Source organism: Bos javanicus, chromosome 15 (assembly GCF_032452875.1).
Source record: "Bos javanicus breed banteng chromosome 15, ARS-OSU_banteng_1.0, whole genome shotgun sequence".
Classification (NCBI taxonomy): Eukaryota; Metazoa; Chordata; class Mammalia; order Artiodactyla; family Bovidae; genus Bos; species Bos javanicus.
This window is the reverse complement of record NC_083882.1, coordinates 77,734,076-77,755,089: the sequence shown is the minus strand read 5'-3', so window position 1 is coordinate 77,755,089 and position 21,014 is coordinate 77,734,076. Positions and strand designations below refer to the sequence as shown.

General features: G+C 41.6%; 2 protein-coding genes across 4 annotated transcripts in view; both read left to right on the top strand.

Moving 5' to 3' along the window:
- The window catches only part of FNBP4 (formin binding protein 4), a 30,660-nt gene extending 27,262 nt beyond the window's left edge, over positions 1 to 3,398 (top strand). The window contains exon 17 of the mRNA XM_061381492.1: positions 2,341 to 3,398. Coding sequence (XP_061237476.1) covers positions 2,341 to 2,431 — 91 coding nt within the window. The 3' untranslated portion in view covers positions 2,432 to 3,398. The remainder of the gene's footprint in view (positions 1 to 2,340) is intronic.
- A 1,714-nt stretch (positions 3,399 to 5,112) lies between these two features.
- AGBL2 (AGBL carboxypeptidase 2) overlaps positions 5,113 to 21,014 on the top strand; it is a 29,424-nt gene continuing 13,522 nt past the window's right edge. For 2 of the 3 annotated variants that reach the window (XM_061381496.1, XM_061381494.1), the window contains exons 1-9: positions 5,113 to 5,203; positions 5,335 to 5,464; positions 5,739 to 5,802; positions 6,872 to 7,006; positions 10,268 to 10,321; positions 11,596 to 11,781; positions 13,114 to 13,221; positions 17,164 to 17,317; positions 19,427 to 20,209. In XM_061381496.1, coding sequence (XP_061237480.1) covers positions 5,429 to 5,464; positions 5,739 to 5,802; positions 6,872 to 7,006; positions 10,268 to 10,321; positions 11,596 to 11,781; positions 13,114 to 13,221; positions 17,164 to 17,317; positions 19,427 to 20,209 — 1,520 coding nt within the window. In that variant the 5' untranslated portion in view covers positions 5,113 to 5,203; positions 5,335 to 5,428. The remainder of the gene's footprint in view (positions 5,204 to 5,334; positions 5,465 to 5,738; positions 5,803 to 6,871; positions 7,007 to 10,267; positions 10,322 to 11,595; positions 11,782 to 13,113; positions 13,222 to 17,163; positions 17,318 to 19,426; positions 20,210 to 21,014) is intronic. The other variant, XM_061381495.1, reaches the window with a different exon arrangement.

Sequence of the window (21,014 nt, the reverse complement as noted above, 5' to 3'; positions counted from 1 at the left end):
TTTGCAGCCTTGACATACTCCTTTTCCTATTTGGAACCAGTCTGTCGTTCTGTGTCCAGTTCTAACTGTTGCTTCCTGACCTGCATACAAGATTTCTCAAGAGGCAGGTCAGGTGGTCTGGTATTCCCATCTCTTTCAGAATTTTCCACAGTTTATTGTGATCCACACAGTCAAAGGCTTTGGCATAGTCAATAAAGCACAAATAGATGTTTTTCTGGAACTCTCTTCCTTTTTCCATGATCCAGCGGATGTTGGCGATTTGATCTCTGGTTCCTCTGCCTTTTCTAAAACCAGCTTGAACATTTGGAAGTTCACAGTTCATATATTGCTGAAGCCTGGCTTGGAGAATTTTGAGCCTTACTTCCCACTAATTGTTCATCTTAGGCAAAGAACTGTCTTAACCCTGAGCATACAGGGGAAATAGTCATCCCCATTTACCATGTAGCTCCAAGAGACCAATTTTTAATTTAACAAGATTTAAATATAGCTAAGCTAAGTTTTTATTCTTTATTTTCTTGATTTTTGAAGGTACACATACTGAAATGACCAACAGTCCTTTAGTGTAACCAGTTGCTCAGTTGTGGTGCATTACCTGGAGCATATTGATAGTGATGCCAGATTTTAGGTTCATCTCCGATAGGTTCTAGCATATCATTACTGCTGCTTCTGGCACTTACAACATCCATAAATGCAGTACTTATGGAAATGTTTGAAGGAATTCCCTGGCAGTCCAGTGGTCAGGATTTTTCACTTTGACTGCTGAGGGCCCAAGTTCAGTCCCTGGACATGGAAAGATCTCCCATGGTGTGGCGAAAAAGAAAAATTGAGAAAGGATAGCCATCTTTGTTTCATAATTCAAAACATTTTCATTTTTAGATCCATAAACACCAATTGGAATAGTCATTCCAGTGAAGTCTTTGTTCCTAAAATATGTTTCTCTCTAGCCACTGCACACCTGTTTTTAGCATTTGTCCCACTTACAAACTTGATCAAGTACATTTTAGCATATAGCAGCATAAAATGTGAAAACTTATGCAAATACTGTATTTCCTTTTTGACCCATATATTCACTCATTGATCTTGAATTTAAGAAAATTCATCTGGATTATGATCTTCTTAACACTCGTAGCCTGAGATTTTACTTATCCAGTTTTACCATCACAATTTGAATGTACAGTGCCCCTATCTCTTTGTATCCATCTGAATTATGTAATATTGGGGGCTGTCCTGGAGGAGACTATGAAGATGTTGTCTCCAGACTTTACTTCCTTGAAAGGTGATGCACGGGATTTGGGGCAACACAGGAAGAAAACTGCAGGATGGTATTAATGATAATTTAGTTTTACTTGTGTATCATCCTTGTAGATGACTCCATTATTCTTGAGTTTTCTTACTATTTAGTCCTTTTTAATGTTGCTGGGAATTGATTAATCATTAATTCCTACAGTGATGAAATAGTAAACTATTTCAAGATGATGGGAAATCACAAAGGTCTTGTAATTTATCTTATTTTAGATTTATAAAAGGGTCTCATGCACTCATTTTGGTTATTGCAAGATAGAATCTGAGTTTTTGTTCTGTCTTTGCTGTGCTGCACAGCTGGTGGGCTCTTGGTTCCCTGACCGGGCCCTCCACAGTGAGAGCACAGAGAGTCCTGACTACTGTACAGCCAGGAAATTCCCAAGAATCTTGAGTTTGTTGTTTGTTGTTGTTGTTGTTTTAAATCATAGCATACTATATGGTTTACCTGTGAACAGATAGCATATTGTTGTTGTTTAATCCCTAAATCGTGTCTGACTCTTTCACTACCCCATAGACTGTAGCCCACCTAGTGAATCTTGAGTTTTAACCAGTTTTTTAAATAATTGAATTTGAATAAGCCGTGGGAGATCAATGCTAATTAGAACTAATGAAAGAGGATCTCAGAAACATCAGGTCTACCCATCCCTGGTTGTATGTTGAGGGTTAAATATATCTTCTTAGAGGTTAAGTAAATAAATCTAGGATAAAGACTCCTAACTCCTTGGAGCCAAGAAATACTTCTACAAGCATGTGTTATTTTCCTTCAGTGTAGCTTTAATGGTTACTAGGGAGACATAAAAATAAATATGCAGTTAAATATAAATACAGCTGTAGAGCAGAGTATTTGTATGTGTTTGGTTGACCTATCAATTCAGAAATTTGATGAAAACTATTTTGGTTACTTAGCTGAGAAATTTGAAACTTTGTCATGAAGATAGATGCGATAGATCCAATTTTCAGCTTTAGTCAGTTTTTATTTGCTAGGAAATGAACAGCTCCATTTTTTTTTTCAGTGAAGTAATCTGTCTGTTTTCACAGTGGCATGGCAGAGAGAAATGCTAATTTTGAAGCCCTTCCTGAAGATTGGCGAGCAAGACTGAAGAGACGAAAAATGGCTCCAAACACATAGTTTTTTACTTTTTTGTTACTGTGTGCTGTTTTTTTTTTGTTTTTTTTTTTAATGTTCAGTTCAGAGTCTTAACCAGTTTTACTGTTGCCAATAAACTATAAATGTTATGAGGGAGAGCATATGAATTTGCTGGGCAAGAGCATACAAAATTCCCCCATTTGTGAAATGTAGTTTTTTCTGTTTTGCCAAAAGGTGAGGTGGCTGAGCCATTTGACCTGGCTGCCTTTATTCTCACACTGGCAAACTCAGCATGTTAGGTACATCATCAGTCTGGACGTGTGGCTCATGACACTTCTGTAGAGGACTCATTGACGAAAAGGGAAGGATTTTCCTGCCTAATAGAGGCTCTTGTAGTTTCTAGTATGGCACACTGTCTCTCGTTAACTTCTTCAGAACAAGTGCAATTAAGACGGCAGCTCTATACTCTACCTTGCTTAACTGGGATTATAGGAATTTCCTTCTGACCTCTTCTCTTAGTCTGCCACCCCCAAAGTGCTGAGGTATACAAACTCATCCATGTTGTGCTAACAGACGGCCACACTCTATAAATTTATAGAGTGTTTCTCACAGATTCTAGAACTGATAAAGATAGCTCAGTCATTGCACATACTAGGTGACATATATAAATCCAGTATAGGGCAGCAGCAGCAAGTGTTCATGCCTTTGAGACTTCCCCCTCACACGTGGGAGTAAGTGTAACGAGCCACTGTATGTATTGCTGTGTCTCCATTGTCGTACCTTGGTCCAGAGTTCACCTCCCATTTATATGTGAATGTATTCTCCATAAAATTCCAGTATTTAAAAAAGCAGTTTACTGTTCTGTACTTTATATTGTATCACAATCAGGTAAAAGTCACTTTAAACTGAAGAAAAAGCAAATTGTGTTTTAAAGCTGTTTGTATTTCTCCAGTTTCTGACCTTGTAAATTTGTATATATGCACTAATAAAGCCTTTTTTATACTTCTGATTGGTTATCCTTTTGCTCCTGTTTTGCCTGTTACTCCATGAAGATGTCACCAAGACTTACTTTGAGTCAGTCGTTTTTTCTAATCAAGTAGGCATGAGGGAAACATTGAGAAGCTCTCAGGAGAAAGACGAGTGTCAGGATCTGGAGCCCGTTGCAGGGTGGGAGGATGGGGTTAGAAAACAGGACTCTAGTATCAGAAAATATGATGTGACTTAAGTTTTGGAGCTTGTGGTCTATTATTAGCTTGTATTTAGCCTACTTAAATCCTGGAAATGACAAAATGTGGTTAATATTGTGAAAAAAAAGGTGCTTTATACTCTCACTAGTTACAAGAGTTACATATACTCATAGTCATGTAAAGTTAACCAAAGACAACAGTAGTAAAAATTTTATTCCAGTATATTTATATGCAGCTAACTAATCAGTGTCATATATACTTGTGTGTTGGTTTCTATTTACACAAAAATCGGGGTGACCATTTTGTATATACATTGTTTTTCTTGTCATTTGCATAGAGCACATTTCTGGAAAAAGGCTATTGACTAGTCATTAAAGCTTTTGCTTTTAACTGCCTAACAGTTAACCAGATTTCTAGGAATTGTTGACAGGAACTAAGTGCCTTTGTCCCTATCCTGCCAGACCAGAAGCAGTTTTTTGAATCCGACAATTTGATAATCAAAGTGTGGGTTTTACTTTGTTTCTTGTATTTTTCAACCGAGAAGGTAATTTTTCAATTCTGGCTCTGGGATGGAGGAATAGGTGAAAGAGGAGAAGCAGCTCCCTTTGAGTAATACCCAACAGTTTCCTTAAAGCTGAGAAACTTTTTTTTTTGGCTGCCCCATGGAGCATGCCTTAGCTACCCACCAGGGATCCCACCGGTGCCCTGCAATGTAAGCGCGGTCACTTCTTAATCACTGGACCGCCAAGGAAAGGGACAGTGGAAGCGTTAGTCGCTCAGTCGTGTCTTACTCTTGAGACCCCATGGACTGCAGCATGCCAGGCTCCTCTGTCCATGGAATTCTATAGGCAAGAATGCTGGAATGGGTTGCCATTTCCTTCCCAGGACCGCCAAGGATGCCCCCATCAATGCAATTTCTAATCCCCAGAGTCCGGGCTGCAATACTGTAATGAAAAGAGTAACAGTAACAATCCGGGCTGCAATACTGTAGTGAAGAATAACAACAAAGCCTTGGTACTGCAGTCGTCCACTTTCCCCTGGTTCCCCACACCCCCTTCGGAGGCAGGGCCTCGCTCCCGGAAGCGCCAAGCCGCCCCGCCTTCCTGCTTCCGGCTCGCGGTTGCTAGGCTACCGGCGCCCCAGCCGAAAGCTGTGGCTTGGCGAGAGCTCCGCGAGGGCGTCCTCGGCCCGGGTGCGCGGCGGGGCCTCTGCCTGCGGGTGGTGACCCCCCGCCTCACTCACGCTCCTCTGTCGCCGCCGGCACCGCGCCCAACCCCTGCTGCCCCGAACAGTCCGGGGCGCCGAGGCGGTAGCACTCTCCCTGTGGCCTCCCAGGAGATCTCTACGCCCCATCCCTCGACTCTCCGGGAAACTGCCCTCCGCCACCTTCTCCCTGACCAGGAAACCCCGGACCCCTGAATTCCGTTTTCGGAGCCCCTGACCTTTCTTTTCCCACCCTCCCCGAGACGACTCCTCCGGACTCCCCTCCCCTTTTCTTTCACTGTCCAGCGGCGTCCTGGTGGTGGGCATCCCCTTCAACCCGGAAAAGGAAGCATGGAGCCGGCAGGGGTCCTGGCGCCTCGGGAGGAGGAGGTCGGAAGACTAGCCACCCTCCCAGATTCCTCAGGTGCCCACCCGGGCCTCATGGCGGGCCCTGGTTTAGAGGGAGGGTGCCGCGTGGGAGCTGCGGAGCGGAGGGAGGGGACGGGAGTGGATGTCGACAGGTGACTTCAGTTGTCCTGCTCTGGTTTATTTTAGCTCCTCGTATGTAATCAACTGCCCTTTTGGAAATTGGGCAGGGGCTGTTGCTGGGTGTCACTGACTGGTCTTCAGCATACCATGCAGAAGTAACATGTTCCCAGCATTGGAACCAGAGCTGAAGCAGGAGGTCGGTACCCACTCCTCTCCAGAAACCCAGTACTAGCTCAGAAGGTGTATTCTGATGGCACCTTTTTCTGGCTAGAGATCTTGATCCCAAAGGTAGAATCATTTGCACAAATGTCTTTCACATGGTTTGTTTTTAGAAGTTCTCAGGTGTGGCGTCCTCTGCGACCATACTTGTGTACCTTTGTTAAGAGTCAGTATCACTCTTTTAACAGGCTGTTATAATAATGATTATTATGAAAACATGTTCCTGATTGAGATGGTTTGTCCTTTCACAGACTCTTCCTGATCCCTATGAAGACTTTATGTACCATCACCTCCAGTACTATGGCTACTATAAAGGTAGTATCTCATTCTGATCCAGCACCACCTTTCCTGGGTCATTGAAGTACATTGTTGGATCAACTGAGAGAGTTGTGCTTGGATAAACTAATGACGAATTTTTTGAGCAGCGTTAGTGGGAAGTACTTCCTTTCGCCACTGATATGCTCTGTCACTTCTGTTGAGTGTCAGTTTATACAGAGGTCTGTCTGTCTGTCCTTGAACCACTACCACCCTTTCTTAATGACATGACACGGCATGAAAATAGTCTTGATAGTTGGAAAGAAATGTCCTCCCATATTGTCATTTTCAGAAGTGTCTTGGCTAACCTTACCTTTTTATATAATCTTAGAACTGGCATGTGATGCTTGAAAAAAATGGGATTTCATTTAATCTACAGATCAAACTTGACAAGAAATGAGAATTTTCCAATACCACATTCTCCAATCTATTCATAGTATTTTCTAATTCTCTAATTTGCTTCGGTCCTCCTTAATGTCTTCCAATGAGATTTATAAATTGTTTTCATGGAACTGCTTATCTGTATGCTTTTATAAGTGGTATCTTAAAATTTTGATGTTCTAACTTTGTTCTTGGTATTTAGAAATAAAATTTAAGTTTTCGTATTGATTTCATTTCTGCCTTGTTAAACTTTCTTATTAACTGTTTCATTTTGTAAGTGATCACTCACTCACTCGTTGAAAACGGAATTCCCAGTTTGCCAGATTCAGCAGAGCCCTCGGGACGAGGCACCTCTCATCCCGAGTGCTCCACTTCCACTCTGAGCACTTACCCTGACTTGGTCATACAACTGCTGGGTTTTTCCTGCCTCCCCAGCCCTTCCTTTCTACTTTACCATATGCCTCTCAAGTCTTCTCCTCAACGTGAAATGGAGAAAATTATGTTTAACTCAGAGAAATTGGAACGTGAAAGCTCTTTGGAAAATGGGTTATATTGGTTGTAAAGGCCTGTGGTATGGCAGGTGGTGACTGGAAGGCAGTTTGCTAGTAGTAATTGTTTGAGTGTTGACCTCAATATTGGATGTGACGAACTAGCCTTCAACATCTTTCACTAAACCGCCTGTTCTTAGCTCAGAGAGGCAGTTTACCAAACTCTGCTACGCACCAGCACATTTGGAAGAATAATCCTCGATACCTGTTGAATGGCTCTTTTGGAAAAAGAGAGGATTTGATACCGGACCGCTTGCAAAAGGAGAAGCATCTATGTGAGTAGTAATCGGTGTCATATGTCCCTAGAACGCTTAGTCCCTTGAGCAACTGCTCCTGAGGTTGAGGAGAACATGGCCTAACGTGGGAGAAGCCAGGGGAGCACCCTTGGACACTGTTTCTGACATCACTCAGAAATGTTTATCTTAAAAAAAAAAGAAAAATTTTAAATGAAAAGAAAAATAACAAAACAAAAAAATATTCTGTAGATCTGCTTTGGATTGTAGGTTTAAAGTACCATGTATTCTGCATGGTCTTCCTCCAAATTGTTGGAAAATTAGTTAAAACTCTTCTGTCAAGAGTAACATGTTGATTTTTTTCATGCAGTTTTTATGGATATATTTATTAAGGCTCTTTGCATAGGAGTGGTGGAAACCAATCCAAGCTAACTTAAGCAAAAACAATTTTTTACAGGGATTCCACAAGTTTTTTCTAGAATTCGAGGGTAGGAATGCAGTTAAATTTCTCCCTCAATACATATCCAAGCAAACATCAATTCACTTCCTTTTACTGCACAACCTTTACTGCACAACAGCAGCCATCATCTCACTATTGAAACAGCCTCATCATTGGTTTCTGGTTCCATGATGCCCCCTTCCAATCCACTTTCCACATAGCAGTGTTTTTTTTTTTTTTTTCTTTTTATGTGCAAATCTGATTGTATCCCTTTTCTGGTTAAAAATCTTTGAATGATACAAGACCCAAAAGCTATAAAATATAACACTGATAATTTTTACAGCAAAACTTTAGGAAAAAGTTGCATTAGTAAAGAAAAATAACTGAAAAAAATTTTCGTGAGAAATATTGTCAAAGGATTAATTTCCGTAACAAAATAACTTACAAATCAATAAGCAAAAGATGACCAAATAGAAAAATGGACAAAGAGCATGAGCAAGGAGTTGGTAGAAAAGCAAACACAGCCAATGCAACATGCAGCATGAGCTCCCCTGGTGGCTCAGTGGTGAAGAATCCGCCTGTAGTGCAGGAGACTCAGGGGGTGCGGGCTCAACCCCTGGATCAGATCCCCTAGAGGAGGAAATGGCAACCCACTGCAGTATTCTTGCCTGGGAAATCCCGGGGACACAGGAGTCTGGTGGGCTACAGCCCTAGGGTTGCAGAGTTGGACACGACTGAGCACACAGGCATGTCCAGGGATTAACTTTCTTAACAAAATAACTCTTACAAATCAATATGTAAACGATGACCAAATAGAAAAGATGGACAAAGGACATGAGCAAGGAGTTCATAGAAAAGCAAACACAGTCAGGAGGTTTTTTGAAAAGATGCTCAATTTCATCCCTAACTAAAGATACAATTCAGTATGTCAAAGTACCATTTTGTAAATTATGAGACTTGGGCAAAAATATTTTTATGATTATACCTAGTAGCCGTCAGGAGATGGTAGAACACCCTCCCACACTGCTGTTAGGAATGTGAATAGATAGACTTAAATTTATTTATTTATTATTATTAATTTTTGGACTGTGCTGCATCTTCACTGCTGCACGGGCTTTTCTCTAGTTGCGGCAAGCAGGGGCTGCTCTCTAGTTGCGGTGCATGGGCTTCTCATTGTGGGGGTTTCTCTTGTTTCGGAGTGTGGGCTCTAGGGCGCGAGGGCTTACGTCGTTGTGGTTCACGGGCTCTAGAGCCCTGGCTCAATAGTTGCGGCACACAGGCTTGCTCGTTCTGCAGCATGTGGGGTCTTCCCAGATCAGGGACGGAATCTGTGTCTCCTGCATTGCCAGGCAGATCCTTTACCACTGAGCCACCAGAGAAGCCCCTAGACAGACTATTTTAGGATGGCAGTTTGGCAATAGGAGGGAAATATAACGGTACTTAACCTTCGATGTAGCAGTTCCGTTTTCATGTTCAAATATGTGTCTTACACTTTTGCTCATCCCCGTGCTCGGAAGGCTCTTCCATTCTGCGTCCCGGAGCTCCTGGCTGGGAGTGGAAGGGCCAAGATTGAGCGAAGAAGACTGTCAGGGTGGGGTGGCGCAGGGGCCAGCTGACCCCCCACCTTCAGTCCCCTCCTGTCCCAGTTTCTGATACTTGAAATAACATTAATAAGAAACAGTTGCCTGTCTTCATATAGTAAAAAAAAGCCATAAAATACAAAGTCAGCTACAGAAGTAACACAACAATGCAAAGGAATTTTAGAGTATAATTGGTAACCTGACACCTTCCAACCCCCACCCCCATTTTGATCATTGGAGTGAGGAAGATATTTTTCTTCATGTTTGTAGCAAACCATTTATTGTGTTGTTTTTTAAACCAGAAAAGTACAAAAAAGTAGAAAAGGAATGAGTTACAATATACTTGTTTCAAAAAGGGAAAAAGAAGGGAAGAAAGGAAAGAGAGGGTGGGGGGAGAAGAGAGAGAGAAAGAAAGAAAATATACATATAAGGTTAGAAAATCCAAATGGTAGAAAAAACACAAAAGGAAATTAAGAGCTCTCCCAGCCCACCCTTAATATAGCCACTACTGTAATCATTTTTTTTTTCCAGTAAAAAAATTATACCCTCAAGTATCTATATATTTTTTCTTTCTGATTGCTCATAGAGGATCCTCTACACAAGCTTTACTTTGGCTTTTTTTGTTTAATAGACGCTTTCCCTATGAGCACAAAAAAAATCTACCTCATTCTTTAAGAGCACCTACCTATTAATGCCTATTAATGAGTTTTCCATCTCGTTAATATGTCACAGTTATTTTAACTTCCCTTTTGATGGATGCTTTGGTGCTTTGCACGTTTTTACTATTGGAGCATTACTGCAGGGAACCTCTCTACATATGTATGCTGACGAGCTTTTGTAAGAAAACCTATAAGATAATTCCTAGCAGTGGGATTGCTGAATCAAGGGTTAGCGTGTTTTAAGTCTTACTGGACACTGCCAAATTTGCTTTCCAGAAAGATTGCACCAAATTTGCCTTTTTGTCCTGAGGTTCTGAGGGTAGTTGTTTACTTACACCCTTGTCAGGGTGAGTGTAAAACAGGTAAATGTTTTTCCTCTCTTAAGTAGCTAAAAGACTGATATCTTCGTGTCATTCTGATTTACATTTCTTTGAGTGAGATTGAGAGGTTTACCATCTTTTCAAATGTTTGTTGCCTCCCCCACTGCCTCCATTAAACAGTGCGGGAAATGTTAAGACATAGAAGTGCAGGGACCCAAGGTGAGGGGATGGAAGGGATAGGGGGAAAAGGACAGAGGAAAGAAAGATCCGGAGGACAAACCAGGCCTCTTCCTTCCTCTTTCTAGGGCCTAGCTGTCTACCTTCCACTGTGCGCAGACAGACAGGAGCTATGAGCAGAGGTACTGCGCGTCCTTCCCGGCCAGAAAAGGCACTCCCCTGCGGGAACATGTCTTCTCCCTGCTGCCCACCAGCGCTGGGAGGCGCCACCCTGGAGCCTTTCCTTCCCCTGCCCTTTCTCTTCATTCTTCCTCCCATTTCCTTCCTCTGCCCTTTCTCCTTGAAACCTTTCTTTTCCTCCCTTTTCCCTTTTCTTTATTTCCTAAGAGCTCTTCTCTCTCTCCTGCCCCTTCTCACACCTCTGCCTCTACTCTCTCCATCCTCTCTGTTTTGTAAGTCTCTCTCTGTCCTTTGAATGGTTATAGCAAGAACTTGAAATTTAGTTTGTAGATTGTTACATTGTGGTTAATAAAGTTTTATGTCCTTTTCTAAAATGCTGGTGGTCAAATTGAAAGTTGTTGTGGTTTTGGGGTTTTTTTTGCCTCTCTCTAGAAAAAAAAAAAAAATCAGAGAAGGCAATGGCACCCCACTCCAGTACTCTTGCCTGGAAAATCCCATGGATGGAGGAGCCTTGGTAGGTTGCAGTCCATGGGGTTGCTGAGGGTCGGACACGACTGAGCAACTTCACTTTCACTTGTCACTTTCATGCATTGGAGAAGGAAATGGCAACCCACTCTGGTGTTCTTGCCTGGAGAATCCCAGGGACAGCGGAGCCTGGCGGGCTGCCGTCTCTGGGGTCGCACAGAGTCGGACACAACTGAAGTGACTTAGCAGCAGACAAAAATAGCATACATTAAGTAACTTTTATTTCCAACCCACTGTTGAAATATCTTCAACTCATTAACTTTGATTTAAAAAACAAAACAGTTTCTTCTGACTTACTCTAAACCTTTACATGTAAGTACTTTATAGATTAGAGCAGAATTCTAGCTTAAGTGTTAGTTGCTCAGTCCTGCCCCACTCTTTGGGACCCCATGGACTGCAGCTCACCAGGCTCCTCTGTCCATGAGATTTTCCAGGCAAAGATACTGGAGTGGGTTGCCATTTCCTCCTCCAGGGGATCTTCCCAACCCAGGGATCAAACCCGGGTCTCCTGCACTGCAGGCAGATTCTTTACCGACTGAGCTACAAGGGAATTTTAGCTTAACGTTTTATAATTTCGATATTGTCAGCCTGAAACTAAATCTCTTTGAAGGAGAAAGATGTCATAGGATTGCATATCTGTGATACTATTTTAATACAATGCTTAAAATTCCTTAATTGTTACAGTTGAGCAGTAAAGTTGTTGCTTCAAAGGAAAAGGAAACTGCTCACTCCTTACCTTTCCCTTTGACAGATTCTCTTATGCTGAGTTCACCGTTTGTTAAGAGCAGACAGCTTCTTTATGATGACATTGGCAAAGTAAACCCGCATCTCAGAGAACCCCGAGACCTCTTTGCTCTTTTCTCTGGCAGAGCGCTGCTACAGGCTCCAAGATGGCCAGTAGAATGTGAGGTCATCAAGGAGCGCATTCATCATATTGGTAATGTGACTTATGTGTCATGGCCTCGCTCTTCTGATAGTCTGTATGACAGTTGTAAGTTCTGTGCATAGTAAAGTACAAGGCAGGATAGATTCACTATCTGTTAGCTCACTCGAAAATGCTTAAGCTCTGAGAAACTGATACACACTCCCCAAAGTCAAAAGTCACACTAATGTTTAAATTTATTCATAGGTATTTTACTCTTTTTGATGCAGTTGTAAATGAGAATGTTGTCTTTTCTTTCATTATTCGTGTATAGAAATGCAACAGAATTTTGTGTATTGATTTTGTACTTTGAAAAATACAAAATTTGTTATTAGTTCTAACAAGTTTTCTGAATTTGTTATTAGTTCTAACAGTTTTCTGATAGAGTCTTTAGGGTTTTCTATATATAATATATGTCAGTGGTAGTTGTACTTCTTCCTTTGCCGTTTAAAGAGCTTTTATTTCTTTTTCTTGCCTGATTGCTCTGGCTAGGATTTCCAGTGCTATGTTGAATAAAGTGATCAGAGTAGGCATACTTGTAGTGCTCCTGATCTTAAAGGAGAAGCTTTCAGCTTTTCACTGTTGAGTATGATGTTAGCTGTGGGCTTGTCAGTTCACGGCTTTTATTATTTTCAGGTGGTCCATCCATACCCCCTTTGCTGAAAATTTTTGTCGTAAAGGATGTTGGATTTTGTTCAGATGCTTTTTCTTTGTGTGTTGAAATAATCATATAATTTTTATCCTTCATTTTGTTACTGTCATGTATCACATTGGCTGGTTTGTGAATGTTGAACCATCCTTGCAACACTGGAATAAATCCCACTTAATCATGGTGTATGATTCTTTTATGTATTGTTGAATTTAAGTTGTGTCTTTCTATGCCCTTGGCTTTCATCAGTGGCTCCTGTACTTAAAATGGTAGGAAGCTGCCCAAGTCCCATATGAGAAATCTTTCAGAACTTAGTATTAATGAAAAAACCTTGTTTCCTCTGACGAAATTGGTATACTTGTTCCTTTATAGTAATAAGAAAAATGTAGCTGATCGTATTGTCCTGACTTGGAAGCTCAGGGACACATTTTGTAGAGTTGTTGCACCAACTTTCTGGCTTATTTTTAAGTGTTATACTTCTGTTGTATATGCTTTTTGTTAAAAATTTCTCCATAGTCTTTATAGAAAGAAGCAAGGTATAATTAATTTACAAACACACTGGAAACTTAGGATTGGAATTTGATTTGATTCAATCAGACTAGCCATTTGAATAATCATTATTATTATTTTATATCAGTTCTAATAAAATGCCTTTTATATTATTTCTTATTTTGTGCTTTTTCAATGTCTTCTTTCAGAGTGGGCTCCACCTCAACCAGAATATTTCTATCAACCTACAGGAAATGAGAAGATACCAGAAATTGTAGGAGAAGAAAAAGGCACAATTGTCTATCAGTTAGATTCAGGTACTGTTATCACACCAAACAGTGAGTCATCAGTCATGACCAAAGTACAGTAAACAGATTTTCTGTAATAAAAATGATTTTCAAAAATCCATTGTTTAGTGGTAAACTGAGTGGTAGCCCTGAAATTCATAACTGATCAGTTTTAAATATTTAATCACTTTTTAAAAAATGATATAGAACCTTTTCTTAATAGTTCTGAGTCCCTTTCATCTCTTCTTCCCTGTTGTTCTTCCTGAAAGTCAGACGTTGGCTCTTTGGGGAATCGCTCATCTTTTCTACCTGCTTTGCCGCAGTGAGGGCTTTGTAGTCTGTGTGTATGACTGGCGTTTATGCTGTAGTTTCCTGCATTAATTTGCAGGCATCCTGCTGGTGTAATTCATGTATTTTATAAAAATGTGCTGGACACTGTGCCCAAGAACAAAATACATATTCAAGGGCACATGGTAAATTCCCCAGGATATACCATGTATAAGGTTATAAAGCAAGTCTTAATATGCTGAAAAGGATTGAAGTCATACAAAATACATTCTCTGACCACAGCAAAATTAAATTAGAAATCAACAGCAAAATGAAATCTGGGAAATATACGAATATTTGCAAATTGAATAGCACATTTCTCTTAAGTAACCCACAGGCTAAAGAAAACATAAGTGTTCAAAACTATTTTGAACTGGTTGAAAATAAAACCACATATCAGAATTTATGAGATGTAGCTAAAGCACTGCAAGGTCAGTTTATGACTTTAAATGCCTTTATTTAAAAGGAAGAAAGATTTGAAATCAGTTACCTAAGCCTCCACCATAATAAATTAGAAAAATAAGAGCAAACTACATCCAAAGTGAGCAAAAGGGGACTCCCTGGTGATCCAGTGGTTAAGAGTCTGCCTACCAACGCAGGGGACGTGGGTTTGACGGTCCGGGAAGATCCCACATGCCACAGAATAACTACGCCTGTGAGCCGCAACTGCTGAGCCTGTGGTCTAGAGCCCAGGCACCGCAACGAGAGCAGCCACGCAGTGAGACGCACGCGCCGCAGTGGAGAGCAGCCCCTGTCACCGCAACTGGAGAGAGCCGTGCGTAGCAACAAAGGTCCCGCACAGCCCAAAGTAGATAAATGATTTTTTAAAGTGGGCAAAAGGAAGGAAATAGTGGAGAGAAAAATGGAAGTCAATGAGATAGAAAAGTAATGTAGGAAACCAAACCAGGGTTGGTTCTTTGGAAACATCAACAAAACTGACAAAACTGTAGCCAAACCAACCAAGGAAAAAGGAGAGGAGAACACAAATGACCAGAATTAGGAGTGAAAGGGGACACAGCCATCAACTCTACAGAAATCAAAGCAATTACAGAGCAATGCTAATAACAGCTTTATGCTAGCAACAGCTTTATGCTAGCAAATTAAGCAACACAGACGAACAGGAAAAGTTGCTGGAAAAAACACGTATTATCAAAACTGACTCAGGAAGAAATAAAAAGTCTGAATAGATTATAACAAAGAAATTGAAGTAGTAATTCAAAATCTTCCTGGGAAGAAATCCCTGGCGCAGATGGCTTACCAGGATTTATTTGAATTGTACCAAACATCTAAGGATGAAATAGCCCTAATTCTTCAAAAACTCTGAAAACGGAAGAAGAGGAAACACTTCCTACCTCTTCCTTTGAAGCCAGTATTCAAAGCCAGACAAAGGCATCACAAGAAAACTATAGATTAGTATTCCTCATGAATATAAACGCAAAAATCCTCAACCAAATACCAGCAAACCAAATTCAGCAGCATATTGAAAGGATTGTACACCGTGACCAGGGGAGACTTGTTACAGGAAGCCAAGGGTGGTTCAACATAAGAAAACTGATGTGACAAACCACATTAATAGAACAAAGAGGAAAAAAATTACACAGTCATCTCAGTCAGTGCAGCAGAAGCATTTGACAAAATCCAGCCTTTCATGATAGCATTCTGAAAACTGGAAACCGAGAATTTCCTCTGTTCAATATCCTTTATTGATACTGGATATTTATCGATAAAAGGATATTTATGGAAAGGAAGAATCAACTTCAAACTCACTAAAACAGCCATAACAACAATAGGGACAGTAACAAGTGCTGGGGAGGATGTGAAGTAGATGGTAATAGTAACCTTGAAGGCAGAAAGGAGATGTCATGTTAAAGAGCTGTGAATCAATAGATAGAAATGGTCAGAAGAGAAGTCAATTTTATTAGAGGAGGAGTATGTACCAAGTGTAATTAGTATAAATGGGATGTAAGTTAATAAAATCGCGGGGGGAAGGTTAAGAAACAGCAAGAGATAGGAAAGAGGAAGCTGCAGTGGGTTTACATTCCTACCATGGAAAACTAAAATGAGCAGGTTTTAGCAGAGAGGGTCCATCTGAGACGCGGTTATGACCGCTCTACTCCCAGTTCCCTTGGTTTTGGACTCTGATCTCACTGTTTTGGCAAAACTTACTATGTTCAGTGAGGTAGAAAAGATGAAGCAACTACCTAGCTCCACCTTATGGAACGTCTGAGGAGGAGTTTGGGAGACTTGAAAGTCTAAGATCAGGGGACTTCCCAGGCAGTCCAGGGTTGAGACTTTCCTTCCAACGTAGGATGTGCAGTTTCAATCTGTGGTTGGGGAGCTAAGCTCTCACATGTTTCACAGCCAAAACACCAAAACAGAAAACAGAAAAAAATATTGTAACAACTTCAATAAGGACTTTAAAAACGGTCCACGTAAAAAAAATTTTTTTTAATAAAATCTGAGATTGTTAAGTCAGTTGACTTGAGTGATATTAGGGGATGTATCGCTCCTAGGACCTCAAGAAATTCTTGGTATCATAAGCCTGTTTTACCTGTCGATGACCTTGTAGTCATTTCCAGTAAACCAGATGACCACGGATCCCCACTGCCTCATCGGTTCTATCCAGACATATTTCTACAGAGGGAGAAACACTGGGGCTGAGAGCTCATTCTCCCGATACGGCAGCTTTTGTGACTTGTCCTGTTAATACACATTTGTAGCAGCCGTCTTGATCTTGCCTTTGGATTCACCAAGTGGAGTTAAGCCCACCCTCCTGGAGGAATGAAGAAAACGAAAACTGAGAAGATGGGGCTCCAGGGAGAATCTGGGAGTTTGTCAAGTTAGGAGTCCTGGAGCAACCACGTGCTCTAAGAATGTTGTGGGTTAAATAAGAAAGAGGTTTTGTTTTTGAGATATGTTACTGTGGGCTATGAATTGGATCATTTTTAATGTTACCTAAGAGACTCAAGAAAATGTTGAAATTCCTTTATTAACGACATCTGGTTGCTGGTCTGTACATTGATTATGGTTCCTTGAAAGGATTGAACAACATGGGACTCCAGCTCTTAAATGGATCATGCGTACTCTGCTGCTTTCTCTGCTTTTACCTCCTCTGTGCTTTTACTCCCATTTTATACTCACTTTCTCTTTTGCTTTCCTTTATTATCCAAATTACTTCCTCTCTAAGTCTCCACTGTGACAAGATTGCATATAGAAGCAAAAGTCATAATGTGAATCTATCTACTAATGAAAGATTATCTACTTATAAAAGCAGGCCCTGTACATGTTTCTATTTGTTTAATGCATGTATCCATCCTACCCCGTGGTCAAGATCTTTGTTGATGTCAATCATCTGTTGATTGGCAGATATTGCTAACGTCTGACAACATAACGCAAGTATAGTAAAAAATCATTGCAAAGTGAAATTATCCATATAAGTGATGCAAGATTGTATGAAGTCGATGAATATTAAATAATTACTTCACTTGCAAAGCCATTGACTACTAAGAATATAGGTATTTCTTATTTAAATACTCCTTGTTGTTAAACTAGCATAGTGCTTAACACAGAGGGGCTTAATAAACATGTACTGGATAAATGGATTCTGACTGGAACTTGGACTAAATATATCTATCTCATCCACAGTGCCCACTGAAGATTGCTATTTTACCAGTTCCAGAGTGGGAGGCAAACGGGGAATTATCAAGGAACTTTCTGTCTCCTTACAAGGACCAGAAGATAATACTCTGCTGTTTGAATCAAGGTTTGAGAGTGGGAACCTGCAGAAAGCTGTCAGAGTGTGAGTAACAGAGAGGAATTTCCCAAAGGGATGATGACTGAAATGACTGAGAAGTGTCTTCAGGAATCATGTTAAGGAGTCAGGAGTGTTTTTGTGAAAGAGAAAAGTGATGAGAGATGATTGTGAGGACAATGAAAAAGAATGAAATAATTGTGACTCATATTTTCCTCTAGAAAAAAAAATTATCCAAACTGTTTTTTCTACTTCTAAAAGAAATTAGTGCACATTTGAAATTTGCTTTATGGACCTGAAATAGACTGTTAGATATTTCTCCAGCTAACATGCCCTTATTCAAGATCGACAGAGAATTGCAGTTCGGGGTCTGCAGCCACAGGGAGCCATGAAAGTCCTGTAATGCAAGGGAGGGAGAGCACGTAACTGAGGGGAGAAGGAAGTTGGGAGGCTTTAGTAAACAAAAGGTTCGTAGCTTTTCATTGGCTGCATCCTTACCAGGAAGGAAGGAGTTCTTCCTGCTGGGCTCCACTACCGTTGCAGGGCTTGAGAGCTCCGCCTTCGGGTCTCCCAATTCTATTTAATTAGGGTTTCTGTTCATTAGTCCCTGGCGGCTCAGAGGGACTGGAATGCGGGAGACCCCGGTTCGATCCCTGGGTCGGGAAGATCCCCTGGAGAAGGAAAATGGCAACCCACTCCAGTACTCTTGCCTGGAGAATCCCACGAAGGGAGGAGCCTGGTGGGCTACAATCCATGGGGTCGCAAAGAGTCAGACACGACTGAGCGACTTCACTTTCTGTTCATTAACTTTTTACAATCTTAATAAAAATGTTGTTGTCGTTGTTTAGTTACTAGCCCGCCAGGCTCCTCTGTCCATGGGATTTTCCAGTCAAGAAGACTGAAGTGGGTTGCCATTTCCTTCAGGTATCTTCCCAACCCAGGGATCAAACCCACATCTCTCATGTTAGCAGGTGGATTCTTTACCACTGAACCACCAAGGAAGCTCCTTAATAAATACCTAACATAAAAAGCTGAAGTCCTATAATCATAGCTCCCAGATGCAGAAACTGTTTATATGTATTACTTTTTGTGTATACGTGTTAACTTTTTTCTCTCTGGATAGATGTAATATATACAGATTACATGTTTTTAAAAAACAGTATGCATACTGTTTGTTTTTTTAAATACATACTGTTTTGCATGTTGCTTTTTTCCACTTGATAAGTTTTAGATGTTTTCTTATGGCCGTACCACAGATGCATCTCCTTGTTTTTAATAGCTCATGTTGTCCTATCATATGGATACTCTATATCTTATTCACCTTTTTCCCCAACTGATGGGAAATGAAGATGTTCACAACGTTTGGGTTAATGAATGAATGCCCTTATGCCTTGGTAGTTTTGAGTATTGGTGGTGTTATGAGACAAATCCTAGACATAAAATTGTTGGTCAGGGTTTGATCACTTCAGTAATACTAGTTGTTGTCCAGTTGTCCTCCCAACATGATTTCAGTCCCCATCAGCAGTGTGTGAGAGTGCCTGTTTCCCAGCTCTAGAATGCCAGTGAGATGGAGGCAGAAGGGACATCCTATTTTAGTCCACGCTTCATGAGTTTTGCTTGTGGATGAGCATCTTTCCATGATCTCTGGCATTTGTATTCTGTCTTCTGCAAGTTCAACAAGGTGAACGCTTTCCAGAAATGTCCCCTCATCTTCAAATAAGTGAGGATCAAATATAAAGACAGCACAGAGGGCTTACAGGTCTCTTCTACAGAGATGATATCCAGAATGTAGCTCACATCCAGCACTGGCTCTGGCTTCACTACTGTTCAGTGCATTTCAGAGAGAGGTGCTGAAGTAGTTAGAAACTGCTGTCGGACACTCCTGAAAGATACCCAGGCGCTCACGGCGCGCCCCCCACGCCGCGCGGCAGTGTTGGGTTAGAGGTCCTTCCTGTCCCACTCCGAAGAAGTTCTCTTTCCCCAAGTTCCTGCTGGCCTGATACATGAACTGGAAAACTAGGGAAAATAGAAAATAAGTGTTTGATATAGCAGGCTTTTCTGTTGTTGTAAGATCTGTTTTTATCAGGAGAAAACAGAATTTGTTTTTTGAGGGGCAAGTGGAGTTACAGAGATATGCTTCTGTGTTCTGTATTACAGAAACACCTTTGAGTATGAACTCACCTTGCGAACTGACCTCTACACAAATAAGCACACTCAGTGGTTTTATTTTCGAGTTCAGAACACCAGAAAAGATGTCACCTATCGCTTCACCATCGTCAACTTGCTAAAAGCCAAGAGCCTCTATACTGTAGGGATGAAGCCGCTCATGTACTCCCAGTTGGATGCCAGCACCCACAGCATTGGCTGGAGGAGAGAAGGAAATGAAATCAAGTACTTCAGGAACACCGCGGAGGACGGACAGCAGCCCTTGTACTGTCTGACGTGGACCGCTCGGTTCCCGCACGACCGGGACACTTGCTTCTTCGCACACTTCTACCCGTACACCTACACTGACTTGCAGCGCTTCCTCCTGTCGGTGGCAAACAGCCCCGTCAAATCTCAGTTCTGCAAGCTCCGGACTTTGTGTAGGAGCCTAGCAGGAAACACCGTCTACCTGCTCACCATCACCAACCCAGCCCGGACCCCTCAAGAGGCAGCTGCGAAGAAAGCTGTGGTCTTGACTGCCCGCGTGCACCCCGGAGAAAGTAATGGCTCCTGGATTATGAAAGGCTTTTTGGACTTCATCCTAAGCAACTCCCCAGATGCTCAGCTCCTCAGAGATATCTTTATCTTCAAAGTGGTCCCCATGCTAAATCCAGACGGAGTGATCGTGGGGAATTATCGGTGTTCGCTGGCTGGAAGGGACTTGAACCGGCATTATAAAACCATTCTGAAGGAGTCTTTCCCCTGCATCTGGCACACCAGGAATATGATCAAGAGGTGAGGCTTCTGTCCGTTGGTCTTACACTGTCAGCTCTGTCTAATGTGTGAGCTCTTTCCCAATGGCATAGGAGTCAGGAATGGTTTTGGGGACAGTCTGTAATGTTCTCTTTGCAGCCATGTGGGTTTGTTAGTTTTCACATTTTTAAATCATGTCTTATCTCTGGGTTGAAACTAAACATGGAGTATTTCACTAGAGTGTTTTACTTACAAGTGAAATGATTGAATGTAAAAGATCAAAAGTCAGGGAGCTCATAGGTCTTTGTGATGAGACTTGTGTAATAATAATAATAGTACCTAACCATTCGTCAGTTCTTGTGTACAACAGGCAGTATTCTCAGTGCTTCCCACATGCCCCATTGAGTCTCACATTCGCCCTGTGAGATAGGCACAGTCGATGTCCCCATTTTACATAGGATGAGGAAATTAAGGCCCAGAGAAGTTAAGAGACTTGCCCAAGGTCGTACAGCTAGTTCTCTGGTTGCAGAGTCTGAATTCCTTGTTGCTGCTGCTGCTACTAAGTCACTTCAGTCCTGTCCGACTCTGTGTGACCCCATAGACGGCAGCCCACCAGGCTCCCCCGTCCCTGGGATTCTCCAGGCAAGAACACTGGAGTGGGTTGCCATTTCCTTCTCCAATGCATGAAAGTGAAAAGTGAAAGTGAAGTCGCTCAGTCGTGTCCGACTCTTAGCAACCCCATGGACTGCAGCCTACCAGGCTCCTCCGTCCATGGGATTTTCCAGGCAAGAGTACTGGAGTGGGGTGCCATTTGCCTTCTCCAGAATTCCTTGTTATCCTCTTATAA